Raw genomic sequence first — 14,465 nt, 5'->3', positions numbered from 1 at the left:
GGAGTCAATCCCTGAGGTAGAACTAACCGCAGAACACGCGATTAGCACGGTGGAGGAATGGATGAGCGCGAGAGGCCTGGAGCTCGCTCATCATAAGACGGAGGTAGTTATCGTCAACAACCGCAAGTCGGCACAACATGCAGTTATCCATGTGGGAGAAGTCGCGATCACTTCACAGCGAAGTCTGAAGTCTCTCGGAGTCATCATAGACGACAAGCTGACCTTCGGCAGCCATGTCGACTATACGTGCAAGAGAGCGTCGACTGCTGTTGCGGCACTATCGAGAATGATGTCCAACAGCTCAAAGGTGTGCGCCAGTAGACGTAGGTTACTGGCAGGCGTTGCCGTATCTATCCTCAGGTACGGCGGCCCGTCATGGTCAAGAGCACTGAGGGTAACCAGTTACCTACAGAAACTGGAGAGCACCTACCGCGTGATGTGCCTCAGAGTGATATCTGCCTACCGCACGGTATCACACGATGCACCTGCGTGATAGCAAGCATGATGCCAGTCGGGCTGGTCATTCGGGAAGATGAGGAGTGCTTTGAGCTACGTGGAAATAGGGGAGCCCGCGAGCGCACCAGGGTGACCTCGGTCGCCAGATGGCAGCGTGAGTGGGACAACTCCTCGAAAGGTAGGTGGACCCACCGGCTGATACCTAGCATATCGAGCTGGGTGGGAAGACCCCATGGGGAAGTTCACTTCCACCTGACACAATTCCTGTCAGGCCATGGCTGTTTCCGTCAGTACCTCCACAGGTTCGGACACGCGGAGGTCCCAGTCTGCCCGGACTGCCCAGGTGTAGATGAAACTGCTGAACACATACTGTTCGTATGTCATCGGTTCGACGTCGAAAGAAGAGCAATGCTTGACGTCTGTGGCTGGGACACAACCCCGGATACCCTTATTCAGCGGATGTGTCAAACGGTGGAGAAGTGGAACGCAGTCTCGGCTGCTACCATCCAGATTGCCAGTAGGCTACAGGTAATCTGGCGAACCGAGCAACAGACGGGGGGCACGGCCAACTAGTGATTGGTTAGTGGGAGCAAAAAAGGCCAAGCGCAAAAAAAGGGAGTGAATGGTCTGTTCATGCCGAGGCAGGTTTGGCGCAGCGAATGGCAACCGCGTAAGGGGTAAACCCAGCCACCCCGAAGCAAGACAGAAGAGTGAGTGTATAGGCGTATAAGTGGACTGCCTCATGCCAAGACGGGAGGGTCGTAGCGTAGTATGTTGGAACTAAGCTATCGATGCCTCATGGCGTGGCAGAGGAGTGAAAGGGTGAGCATCCAAGTCAGTCTCACACTGCATGTTAAGGGTGAGCATAAAAGTCAGCCTCACAGGTTGGTAGAGGCTAGCACAAAAGTCAGCCTAGCAAGGAATGAAAAAGGTGAGCACAAAAGTCAGCCTCGCATGGTATGTTAGAAGTGGGGCCTAAGAAAAATGTCCCACATGGGATGCCAGAGGGAGTGACAAAGGTACAATAGAGTGGCACGATTGAGAGTGAATCAGGTGATAGGGTGAGCACCCAAGTCAGCCTCACATGGATGGGTAGGGCGAGCACAAAAGTAAGCCTAGCAAGGAATGAGTAAGGTGAGCACACAAGTCAGCCTCGCATGGAACGTAAAAGGTGAGCACAAAAGTCAGCCTCATGTGGGAGTGTTTGAGAGTGAATCAAAGTGTGATTGAGAGAGCACCCAAGTAAGCCTCATACAGGATGTATGATCGCGTGAGTGAGAGTGAATGAGTACATTTAGTACAGCCATCCCCCCAGAAGTAATACCGAGAGGTAGTTCCTGGGAGGAATGATGGCGGAGCCCAATGGAGTTTAGTCGGTATTAATGGCTGGTCACCATTCGAGTCCGACACGCCCCCAGTGCACCCCGTGTGGTAGATTGGACCCTACCGTTAGCACGTGTACTGGGCTAGGACATAAAGGTCTTCTCCATTGTAAAAAAAAAAAAAAAAAAAAAGCCGTCCTTCTCACACCATGAACGAAAAAAAATATCGAGAAAATCCACTTTCACTGTTTCTTTTGTTCTATACTTTAAGTACTTAAAAATTTTCTGCACTTCAATGGACACGCTCTAGAAGCGGCGTTTTAAAATATGTCCGGATGACCGGGAATCTGTCCGGTATTACCGTCGTACCGCGTTCCGTAGTTGACCTCGTCGCCAGTTATTATGTCCGTCCGGAAGGTGAACTAATAGAGGCAGCTTCAGTAAAATGCAGGAACCACTTGGGGTGAACACTATTTTCTTTGGGGACCACGAAAGGAGAAAAAGGAATTCTTTTCCTAGGTTAAAATACACACTTGTTGTCCACTTCTCGACAAACATACGATTACGGCTTAAAAGCCAACTGTCAAAATTCTCTTTGAAAGGAAATTCCGGACAAACCGTTACTCATCAATCACAGATGTTGGTAGTAAACAAAAGAGAAAAGTTTCCTCTTTCATTAACTGCCGCAAACCGTGTTTAGCCAGTAACGGAATTTCCTTTCAAAGAGAATTTTGACAGTTGGCTTTTAAGCCGTAATCATATGTTTGTCGAGACTTGGTTTGATCGCGCACTTGAATAAGAGACTGACGTCTCAAATCAAGCTGTTTTTATTTACCATTCTGCAAAGGAAGGTACGCCAAAAGAGTGTAATTTAGAGTATAATTTAGTGTAGTTTAGTACAACATATACCCATTTTCAGGTACACAACACCTGATTTTCCATGTTTTTACATGAACCGACACCCAATACCTTCTTTGCTAAGCAAAGTTTGTTAAAAATTGCTTTCGAACCCTAGAACTATAATATAAGGTCGAAAGGACAAAAGGTCAAAATACAAAAGGTCAGATAAATTTAAGGTCAAAACCAAATTTTTAACTATTCAAGGAACGAAAAATTAAATACCGTAGCTAATGTATTCATAGATAAAACTTTAAAGGATTGGCAACGTTCAAACAAAGGCGAATATCATTGAAGCCTTTTTCTTTGTATATTATAGTGAAATAAAAATTTGTTTAACAATATTATATATATATATATAATTAAAAATGTCACATACCAATCATAATTCATCATTTTAAAGCAGGAGAGCACTTGTTAAAATGAAATAAATGAATAAATAAATAAATAAAAACCTGTTTTAATCCACCTAGTGGTGCAATTGTGCCTTTCTCATTTGTCCAAGCTACGATTCCATGGCTCATTATGTTCAATACAATGGTGGAAATGTATATTACATATTCAGTACGATTTGCACATAGTACATACAATGGATCGATAGCCACGATTTTGAGATACTATGTGTCGACACTGAAACATCGCATGAAACCAGCGGCGAATCAAGGAGGAAGATCCGTTAAGAAATTTTAAACTAGTTATAGTTTTAAAGTAGCAACCCCTTACGGCATACTCCTACCTAAGCTTATACAAACCAAAAAAATATTTTGTTTGGGGATTAGGTTGACGATTTTTAGAGCGATTGCATAACCTTTCTATATGAGAAAGGCAAAAATGTGCCAAAGTCAAAAAAGTCAATCTTCTTCAAAAAAAATTTTCGAGGTTACATCAAATCTCAACGTTTCATGCATTGTAAAGTCATTTGGCACCCAAAATACAAATTCGATTTAGAAATTTTCCCTTACTCCCCTCTTTGAGAAAGGCAAAAACAAATAAATAAATCAACACTGCCGGCTAATGTGGCTACGTCATATCGCTTTACTTCTTGTGCTGTCCAACGGTGCTCCGCTCAGTCGGAAACGAGAACTGCCGCTTCCGACGGCGGGTCAGCGGCCACCTCGTTCAGCGGATCCTCAGCGGCTTGGTGCCACTTCGGTTCCTTCACCTCGGTTATCCGCTTACACCGCATTACGCTGGCTATGCGGTTAACTTTAAAGCAGTTCCGTCTTAGCTTTAGCGAACATATTTTGTGTTTGGAACATTCGAAAAAAATTTTTGGACTATTGGATACTTCTGTACTATTTTCTGTATAATTGTTTGCGACAGGCGATCTAAATATGATGTATTGTACCCCAAATCTCAAATCATCATTGCAAAAGGAATATTATTAGAAGATCAATATAAAGAGCAGCTCATGATATAAAGAAGGAAAAACACCAACAAACATTAAAAAAAATTATTGTAAAATTCAAATTCATGGTAGAATTCATTATTTGTTTAACATTAACATATAAGTTAAAATTAGTATAACAGAGCAACACTACAAAATAAATATATCTAATGCTTAAGAATTAAAGCAATTGATATGATGTCATTTTCGGGGCTAGTATTTTCAAATTGTATCGTTGCTTGAATCAGTGTCTTACCTTTCGGTTTGTTTTGTATTCTATTTGGCGCGGTTTTTCAGTAATTTCAAAAACATAGTTTAAATTAAAAATTGCCAAGGCTCGCAGTTGGTACTACACCAAGAACAGCGCAGGCTTCAAAGTTGAAGAACTACTACCTGAACATAGTATAATTCGAATAAGCTGCGCATGAAACGGTTGATGAATGACAGATAACTGACGACAACAAAGTAGTTATCACAAATTTCCGATCTAATTCAAAGGCCCAAAATTACCATGAAAACAGAACAACACTCAGTCTATAGAGTATAGTAGCCAGAGAAGGCAAACATAAAAGGGAATAGTCTACTCCTGTTCACGCACTTCGCTACTCTTCTCACTTTTGGATCTTTTCGAAACACTTTTCTCCTATTTTCACCTGCTGGATCAGGACTTTCTTCTGCATCCACTGCACCTTCCGCTGGAGATCGCGCGCGAGTATAACGGGTTTGTAGGGAACTTGGGATATCGCGAAATAAAAACGAACTTCGATTGATTTTTCTGCGACCGACACCACTGATTGCTTTTAATTATCTGTTTATTGTTCTATGTTGTTTGTTTACATTCGTCGTCTGTTTTATGGTACAGCTGATTGACAGCGGTTTTGTGATGCAGAATCCATTCCTGCCTTATGCTCGCACAACGGGTTTGAAGTGTGAATCTTATGGTAAGTATCTTTACATTGCATTTGTTTCTAGGGTTAGTTTAGTTCACTTATTCTTAAATCTAGGTAAGTATTTACAAGTATATACAAAACATAAAATTTCATTTTCATTTCAGGTTCGTATTGGAGAATTAGAGGTGAGTATTGAACATTCCGGCCGCCAATGAAATTTTAAGGAATTCAACGGGCATTAGCGGCGGAAGTTCGAGCTTCTTGCGATGACTGACGTTCAACGGGATATGAAGATCTGGATTCGTCTTGTCGGTACAGGCCTTCTTACAGCTTCCAGGATGATTTTTCGAGGTGCGTCGGGTCCGACTGCAAGATACTGTCCGGGAGTGGTGTGCTGTAAAGGAGGAACATCTGTACGCGAACTGTTGGTTTGACAAATTAGGATGGGGTACTTAACTTGAGTCAAGTCCCAGCCGGGGGTTCTAGGAACCCACACGGCGAGGCTTGGTTCTTTACAGGTGAACCACGAACCGCTCGATACCCCCGAGCTTGGGCCAGGATCTCGTCTGGCGACTCATTTCCCCGAGTAGGGGCCGGGAGCTCGTCCGGCGGCTCTGTACCCTGAGCAAGGGCCGGGATCTCGTCCGGCGGCTCTGTTCCCTGAGCAAGGGCCGGGATCTCGTCCGGCGGCTCGGTTCCCTGAGCAAGGGCCTTCCTTTGGCGTTGTTGACGTAGGGCTGCTAATTGGTGCGGGACTCTGTGCTACGATGGGTGGCGCAACTTCAATTGGAAGTAAGCAGAGCTTCGGGATGGCGCGTTGAACGATGCCGAAGGTCGACTTCACAGTGGCGACACGAACAAGGCCGTCAGGGCCGGGATGAACGCTGAGCACGCGTCCCAGGGGCCATTTCAACGGCGGTGCTCTCTCATCTTTGAGAGCGACGATGGAACCAACGGCTAGATTGTCCATGGCTTCTGTCCAGCGGTAGCGACTTTGCAGGGTGGCGAGATACTCCTTGTGCCAACGACTCCAGAAGTGCTGAGTTAGCTGTTGTACTCGTTCCCATCGAGACAACCTGGATTCAGGAACTTCACGGCAATCTGGATCAGGTACCGCATTCAACGGACGACCAATCAGGAAATGTCCTGGAGTCAGAGCCAGCTCATCGGATGGATTGTCCGGCAACGGCGTGATTGGGCGAGAGTTTAGCATTGACTCGACCTGAATCAATGCGGTTTGCAGCTCGGATTCGGTTAGGTGAGCATTTCCGAGGATTTTGCGAAGCAGGGTCTTCACGGATTTCACGCAGGCTTCCCAGATTCCACCGAATGTGGGAGAGCGAGGTGGGATGAAGTGGAACTGTATTCCGTTGTCTGCGCATTCGTTTGCTACGGCATCTTGGTGAACTTGAGTTCGGAAAAGCTTCCGCAGTTCTTCCAGTTCTCGATGTGCTCCAACAAAGTTCGTGGCGTTATCGCAGTAGATATGCGCAGGCTTTCCTCTACGGCCGACGAATCTTCGCAGGCTCGCAATGAATGTGCCAGTGGTCAGATCCGACACAAGGTCCAAGTGCACGGCTTTGGTAGCCATACATACGTATACGGTGATGTAGGCTTTGAAGAATGGCGATCTCTTATTTCGGAGTGACGTTCTCACGTACATTGGCCCAGCCAAGTCAACGCCAACATTCTGAAACGGGTACGCCTGGTTGACCCGAACAGATGGCAGATCCCCCATCAGCTGCTGCAACGGCTTGGGTTTGGCACGTGCGCATACCATGCAGCCGTGAACAATGTTGCGAACCAAGTTCCGTCCGCCGAGGGGCCAAAATCTTTGGCGCAACGAGGATAGTAGTAAGCTGGGACCGGCATGGAGCGTCTTATGGTGTTCTCTCGTGGCGATCATGTCGGTGAGACGATGTTTGGGGAGGACGATCGGGTGTCTTCCGTCGACAGGTATTGCAGCATTGTGAAGCCGGCCGCCGACACGAATAATGCCGTCTACGAGTGTCGGGTGCAGATACCGTAGCTTGGATTTACGGTTTACTTTTCCGACGGTTTCAAGTTGGCGTATCTCGTTGGCAAAGTACTGCTGTTGTATGCGACGGACCAGATTGAGCAGAGTGCGATCAATGTCAAGAGCCGTCAACGGGCCGACAAGAATTGGTTGGTGATTCTTCCGGTGAAGGCAGTTAGCGGCGAAACGCCGAAGAAGTGTGCCGATCCGAAGTAGCTGACGAAGATTGGAATAGCGATCGACGATATCTGACGGTTCTACGCTCACGACCGGAAGGGCAATAGTCTGTCGGACCTCCGGTTGGTCTAAGTTTGAGGTCGCTACGACGACGTACTTCGCTGGCCAAGGAGCGAATATTGGTTTTAGCCACTGCGGTCCGTTCCACCACAGTGCACTAGCGAGGAGTTCATCGAGGTCCATTCCTCGAGAAACGAGATCGGCGGGATTGTCTTCGGATGGGACGTGATTCCAAACGGCGTGAGACGTCAGCTCTTGGATTTCAGCCACTCGGTTGGCTACGAACGTCTTCCATGTCGATGGAGTTGCGGATATCCAGTTCAAGACGATGGAAGAATCGGTCCATAGATATGTGGTGGCGGTTATGTCGATGCTGTCCTGAACTTGTTTAAGAAGTCTGGACAGGAGTTGAGCTGCGCATAGCACGAGGCGTGGAATGGTTTGAGTCCCCATCGGAGCGACCTTGGACTTAGAAATCACCAGGCGAACTGTACAAGGGCCCTCGGCAGGTATTGACCGGAGATAGATGCATGCGCCATATGCAGACTCTGAAGCGTCGCTGAACCCGTGAATCTCCAAGCGGTCGTAACCCGGACGTAACACATGGCGAAAAACTCGAAGGTGGGCAAGTGCTGAAAGCTTCTGGTGAAATTCCTGCCATTCGTGAGCGAATCCGTTAGCCACGGGTGTGTCCCAGTCGAGATGGAGTTTCCAAAGACTCTGCAGCATGATTTTCGCCTTTGCAATGGTCGGTCCAATCAAACCTAAGGGGTCGAAAAGACTGCTGATCTGAGAGAGGATCGTTCGTTTGTTCAGAACCGTGCATTCCTTCCAATTCGGCGTCTTGAACGAAAGAAAATCGGTCGACGGTTCCCAGCGGAGGCCAAGTGCAGTCACGGAGGACTCGTGGTCCAAATCGAGTAGTGTTTTCGTCTCTCGGAGCTCCAACGGAATGGTATCAAGAATAGCTTGACAATTCGAAGACCATTGTCGGAGAGGAAGTCCTGCGCAGGCGAGCATTGCAATGAGCTGGTTGCAGGTAACGGCGAGAGATTCAGCATCGTCAGAACCGGACAGCAAATTGTCGACGTAGAAGTCGTGGCGGACAGCGGGTTCCGCCAGCGGAAAATGTTGCCCTTCATCATCGGCGAGCTTCTGCAGCACCCTAGTTGCCAAAAATGGAGCACTGCTTGTGCCGTATGTGACGGTGCGGAGCTGGTAGCTCTTCAGTGGAGCCTCGGGATCGTCGCGCCAGAGAATTCGCTGCAGCGGTTGGTCGGTGGGATGGACCAAAATCTGCCGGTACATTTTTTCAATGTCCGCAGATATCACGAACTGGTGGATTCGAAAACGGAGGACAATCGTCACGAGAGTGTCCTGGATTGTGGGACCAAGAAGCAGGACATCGTTCAGCGAGATACCGGACTTCGAGCGGCATGATGCGTCGAATACGGTACGAAGCTTTGTAGTGGTGCTGTCGAGTTTCATCACAGCGTGGTGTGGAAGGTAGTATTGCGGTTGCGCGTCGATTTCATCGGGGCCAATCTCCCGCATATGTCCCAATCTCACGTACTCGTGGATGAACTGCTGATACATCGCCTTCTTATCGGGACTCGCACCGAGTGAGCGTTGTAGAGAGAAGAAGCGGCGGGTGGTGTTGTATTTGTTGTCCTTTAACTGCCAAAGCAGCTCGTCACGCTTGGGCAGCTTGACGACGTAGCGGCCTTCGGAGTTGCGGGTGGTGTTCTTCAAGAAATGTTCCTCACAGTATCGTTCCGACGGAGACCATCCCTTTGCATCGTGGACTTCTTCGAGCTGCCAGAATCGGTTGACCAATTCATCGATTGTGCAGGGATTACTGAACTGGCACTTGCGTGGATCGCTGTGATCGTGGTTTTCCAATAAACACTCTCCGGAGACGACCCAACCGAACTCTGTGTTCTGCAGAAGCGGTAACTCTTCCCCGAGCGATATCCTGCCGTATCGAAGAATTTGGAAGAAATGGGCGGCACCCAGAATCATGTCGATGTCGCCAGTAACAGCGAATGTTGGATCTGCAAGCTCCACGTGCTTTGGAATCGGCCAGTGGCGGGCTTCTATCGTCGACTGGGGCAGCTTGACGGTAATGGAAGGCAGAACGAGCATGGAGCATTGTACGGAGAAGGGAGTGACTCGAGAGAAGATGGTTATCGTGGCCTGGTATTCAACCAGCGTTGTAGTGTTTCCGATTCCGCTTATCGGGATAGCATGCGGCAATCGGATGCGAGGAAGCTGCAGTCGTTCGCAAAGAGCCCCAGAAACAAAGTTGCGTTGGGAAGCACAGTCCAGCAAGCAACGAGCAGTGACGATGCGACCTCTACCGTTACGGATGTTCACTAGCGCAGTCGGAAGGAAAACGGTTCCAGGAATCACTTCACCAGTATGTGATACGAGGGCAGTCTGAGAACTCATGGAAGGCGCATGAATGTGGGATAAGTTTGCGATTGAGGTAGAGGTAGACGGTTGCTGGATGGGAGCTTGCGAAACAGACTGGGGTGACAGTGAGTTTGGAGCATGCAGCGCAGATGCTGCGGTGAGAGTCGGCTGGAGGGCAACACAGCAAGTTGATCCGGTGGCTTGACCAGAAGCGGGATTGTCGTCAGAGGGCTCAGTATGAAGAAGCGTGTGGTGCTTCTTGGTACATGTACGGCATCTTGACCCAGAACAGTTCCGGGCATAATGGGAACTCGATCTCAAACAGTTAATGCAAAGGTTTTTCTGTCTTACCAGATCTATCCGTTGGCGAAGGTTGAGTTTCCGAAATTCCGGACAGCTGTACAGGTAGTGACTCTCACCGCACTTGTCGCACGGCTTCGGCTTGCTGGCGCTGGAAGAGGGTGTACTGGATACTGCAGTTTGCTGTGTAGCTGCGACTGGAAAGGCTGCTAGCTTGGATGTCGGATTTGGCTTGCTGCGAGGAGGAGCGGTGTTCGAAGTGGCTGAAGAAACTGCTTGCAAAACTCGAGCGTAGTTCTGGAGGAAGTTTACCATCGTCACGTATGATGGCATTGAAGTTGACGCACCAGTGCTTGTGTCCTCTGATGTGCCGGCGGTTCCTCCCAGAACCGAAGCGATGTTGTCAGCATCGAGTTTGCTACAGTGGTTCTCCCATTCCCGGAGCGTACAAGGATCGAGGCGTATAGATAGCTGGTAAACCAGGATAGAGCTCCATCGGTCGGCTGGTTCACCCAAGCTCTTCAGAACGGATATCTGCTGCTCGAAGCGATCGATCAGCGCAAGCAGATCTTCAGCTGATTCCTTGCGCATCACTGGAGTGTCGAAAAGCGTCCGAATGTGACACTTGATTAACTGCCGGTTGTTCTCAAAACGCAGCCGCAACGTTCGCCAAGCGTCCTTGTAGCCCTGCTCGCTTATTTTGATAGGGTCGAGAATGCGCGCTGCCTCTCCTTGAACGAGGCCCTTCAGATAGTGCATCTTCTCGACCGCACTGATGTCGCTCCGGGAACCTACAGCGGATTCAAACGAATCGCGAAAAACACACCAGTCTTCCAACTTACCGCTAAACTTGGGTAGGTTAAGCTCCGGAAGCCTGATGTTCATTGGTCTCGATGGTGCGGGGTTGGCAGAAGGGGGAGAACGTATTTTCTTCGCCAGTTTGGCCAAGTAGAAGGACCGAAGAGCATAATAGCGACCGTCGAACAACTGCCGTTCCTTTTTCAGGTCGATTGGCTTCTTATCGGTGGAAAACATCTCCAATTTCACCACCGTCCGGTGAAACTCGTCGTAAAATTTCTCCAACTTTTCCGCCCACGCTTCTACTTGGCCCGCAAACTTACTGTCCTTGTCGAACTCCTTCGCATAATATTCCAACAAAGCCATTGAATCGACAATATTCTGCTTCGTCAGCTCCAACTCACTGAATTTCCTCTCGTCGGCCATTTTCTTCTTCGGTAGCGCCGTATTCCCGTTCACTCACGCACTTTTCAACCTCCAAGAATCCAAAATGCACCCGAACAGTCAATTTGCAAAATAAAAATTTCACCGCGAAACTTAAAAACTTTTTTGAAAATATTCCTTCAGAAATCTTTATGTTCCAGCACGGCGCGCTCCGTTCAGGCAGTAGGTAAACAATGCACACTACCTACGCTATCGTCAGCTGGCTGTGTCTCGCACGCACTACTCGTTGTAACGATGTAAATATTCTGCGATGGTGGATTCTTGGAGGGAACACTATGCGGTTTTGTTTGCACTACCGCGTAAAATGGCTAGTTTGCCGCTTGGGGACGCTACCGAAAATCACCTTTCGCGCACTTTTTCTGGCTTTACCCGTCTTCAGCGGGGCCGTTCTTTGCGATTTTTTCGCCTATTCTGGGCAATTTACAATCACCTTTTGCCTCTTCTGGGCACCTTTAGTTCACTTTTTGCCTATTCTGGGCAGTTTCCTGTTCACTCGCGGGCACTTTTCTTCAAGATCCGGCTCGAAGGACCAAATTTATGTTCACGCACTTCGCTACTCTTCTCACTTTTGGATCTTTTCGAAACACTTTTCTCCTATTTTCACCTGCTGGATCAGGACTTTCTTCTGCATCCACTGCACCTTCCGCTGGAGATCGCGCGCGAGTATAACGGGTTTGTAGGGAACTTGGGATATCGCGAAATAAAAACGAACTTCGATTGATTTTTCTGCGACCGACACCACTGATTGCTTTTAATTATCTGTTTATTGTTCTATGTTGTTTGTTTACATTCGTCGTCTGTTTTATGGTACAGCTGATTGACAGCGGTTTTGTGATGCAGAATCCATTCCTGCCTTATGCTCGCACAACGGGTTTGAAGTGTGAATCTTATGGTAAGTATCTTTACATTGCATTTGTTTCTAGGGTTAGTTTAGTTCACTTATTCTTAAATCTAGGTAAGTATTTACAAGTATATACAAAACATAAAATTTCATTTTCATTTCAGGTTCGTATTGGAGAATTAGAGGTGAGTATTGAACAACTCCACTTAAACACAAGACAGTAACGAACTAAGCAAATATAAATACATAGATATTAATCAACTGGACTTGAAAAACAACAGACAGTAGAAAACAGTAATTGATTGTCTTGGTTGTTTGCCCTCAGTTATGCTTCTAATGAAAAATCTATGTTAAAAAAAACTGCGATGGAATAAGAAGCAGCGTAAAAAAGTCTTATTGTTCCCTTACGTCTAATGACTTTCAATATTGTATCCTTTCGATGTTTTGTCCCTTTCGACGTTTTGTCTCTTCGACCTTTTGTCTCTTTCGGCCTTTCGTCTTTTCGACCTATTGTCCTTTTCGACCATTTGTCCTTTCGACCTTTTGTCTTTCGACTTTTTGTCCATTCGACGTTTTGTCTTTCGACATTTTGTCCCTAAACCCGACATTTGGTCACCTGTTTCCACCCACAGCACGCGCAATTTTCTCGTTTACACACAGCCAGCAAGGTCTATCCCGAATCCCCATACTCTTATATTCTCTGTTGAGCATAGGTAGTCTTTCTTCAGGCATTCGCACCACATGCCAAGCCCGCTGTAGTCTGATGTGTTGTATCAGCCTTCCAATGTCGACATGTTAGTGTACTAGGTATAGGACCATTGACCTTTATTCCCATGAAAAACATAATGGTGCCGAATTATTTCGTGAGGAAAACATAAAAAATGCACTGCACAAACCCTTTTAGGATAGGTATTTCGTGAGGAAAACAAACCGAGCTCATTTGGTTTGACTTTGCATCTGTGGTTATAAATAAGCTGTTCGAAATTTTAATACCTTCATACGGCAGTTTCATTAAGCGAAGAATTCATTTCTCAAACACGCCGAGCTCTCGATAGTCTGTCTTCTTTACCGTCTATGACTTATGCCTATTCAGTAGTAGTATCAAGCAACGATGCTGAATCCCTCTAGGATAAATCAACGCTTTTTTGTGAAAAGGGCGATACTTACAAATGTAAACATAAGGCTTTTTTCATACATGCGAATGAGGGCTTTGAAACGCAACAAACTAACCAAAAATTTTGAATTCTACGATATTGCTTTCTTAAACTACAGCAAAAAATACAACGGGCGAAACTGTATTTTTGTTTGTTTATTTAAAGTTTCGCCCTCCACGCTCCATGCAAACAAACAGGGCGATACTTTTTTTGCTAGCAGTTTAGAGGCGAAACTGTTTTTTCGCATTTTTGCAGAATTATCAAGCTGATACCAGCTGTAAATAGTAACAATGATCGCTATTGAAAAAACCCGGACGAAATCGGTGGTGTAAAATAAAAAAACTCTAGAAAGAGAACTGCGGAGACTCCATTTTGGATCGATTGGATTCGCGTTTAGCTGTCAAAAAACGAATCCAATTGAACATTGCCTATCCTTATAACATTGGACGTGTTGCCATACAATGCCGGGGCATACTTTTTTTTTTTTTTTTGAGGTCGCTAGCCGTGCATTGAAGAATGCCTAAAACTCTGAACTAGGCCCCGTCGAGTCCAGTCCGTCATCTGTCCGTCTCGTCCTGTCGTGTCTGGGGCATCCAGGTTACATGCATTCACCAGACGAGACTAGCTTATGTCAGCTTAATTGTGCACTGGTTTCGTAGAATCAAGGCGATCATCGAAATGATAGATCCTACGAGTGAATGCACTTGGCCCAGTCACCTGTCGAGCATTTGTATATTTGCGTGTGTGAATGTTTACGTGTGTATGGGAAGTGTTGCATGTTGAGATATGTGTGTTACCTGTAAATAATATGTTAATACAAATATGCATGATGTTAAAATAAGATGTATGCTACTTACAGTTTGTTGTTCGTTCCTACTTATCTGATTCAATTGAGTATGAAAGTACATCTCAATTTTTCTAAAACCTGGCGACGTCTGATGGCAGCGAATAGTCATTGTTGACAGCAATGTTCAAGGATGCAAAATGCCTACCTTTTCTGCGGCTGTAATTTTTCTGCCTACATTCTCATTTCTCTCTCGATGCTGCTATCATTCGCTAGTGCAGGACACCCACCGCTGTACGGCTGCCTGTGTGCAAAGCAGTAACATGACAAAAAACTACTGTCCCCAGTACAGCCACCAGACGCGAGCCGTACAGCTTCTCTTTCCTTATTTTACATTTTTTAATATTTTCAATCTTTTTAATATTTTTATTCAAAAATGACGACAATGAATGCGGCTCATTTACGCCACGGCCGGTATCAACGCTGTCGTGTGTGGGCTTTGACTATGCAGAGAAAAATGTAC

The 14,465-nt window shown here is 46.6% G+C and overlaps 2 protein-coding genes across 2 annotated transcripts in view; both read right to left on the bottom strand.

Annotated features, from left to right (window-relative positions):
• The window catches only part of LOC131684969 (high affinity copper uptake protein 1), a 146,588-nt gene that overhangs the window by 125,951 nt on the left and 6,172 nt on the right, over positions 1-14,465 (bottom strand). The gene's annotated exons all lie outside the window — the stretch shown is intronic.
• Positions 4,656-13,313, bottom strand: LOC131684968 (uncharacterized). The gene is made up of 2 exons (XM_058968267.1): positions 12,591-13,313; positions 4,656-12,544 (listed from the first exon to the last, which is right to left on the bottom strand). Exon 2 carries the CDS (start codon positions 11,143-11,145, stop codon positions 5,527-5,529), a length of 5,619 nt encoding a protein of 1,872 aa, XP_058824250.1. The 5' UTR covers positions 11,146-12,544; positions 12,591-13,313; the 3' UTR covers positions 4,656-5,526.

The sequence above is a fragment of the Topomyia yanbarensis genome, chromosome 2, assembly GCF_030247195.1.
Source record: "Topomyia yanbarensis strain Yona2022 chromosome 2, ASM3024719v1, whole genome shotgun sequence".
In the NCBI taxonomy this organism is placed as follows: domain Eukaryota; kingdom Metazoa; phylum Arthropoda; class Insecta; order Diptera; family Culicidae; genus Topomyia; species Topomyia yanbarensis.
Note: the sequence above shows the minus strand (reverse complement) of the source record. Positions and strands in the feature narration are given on the sequence as shown.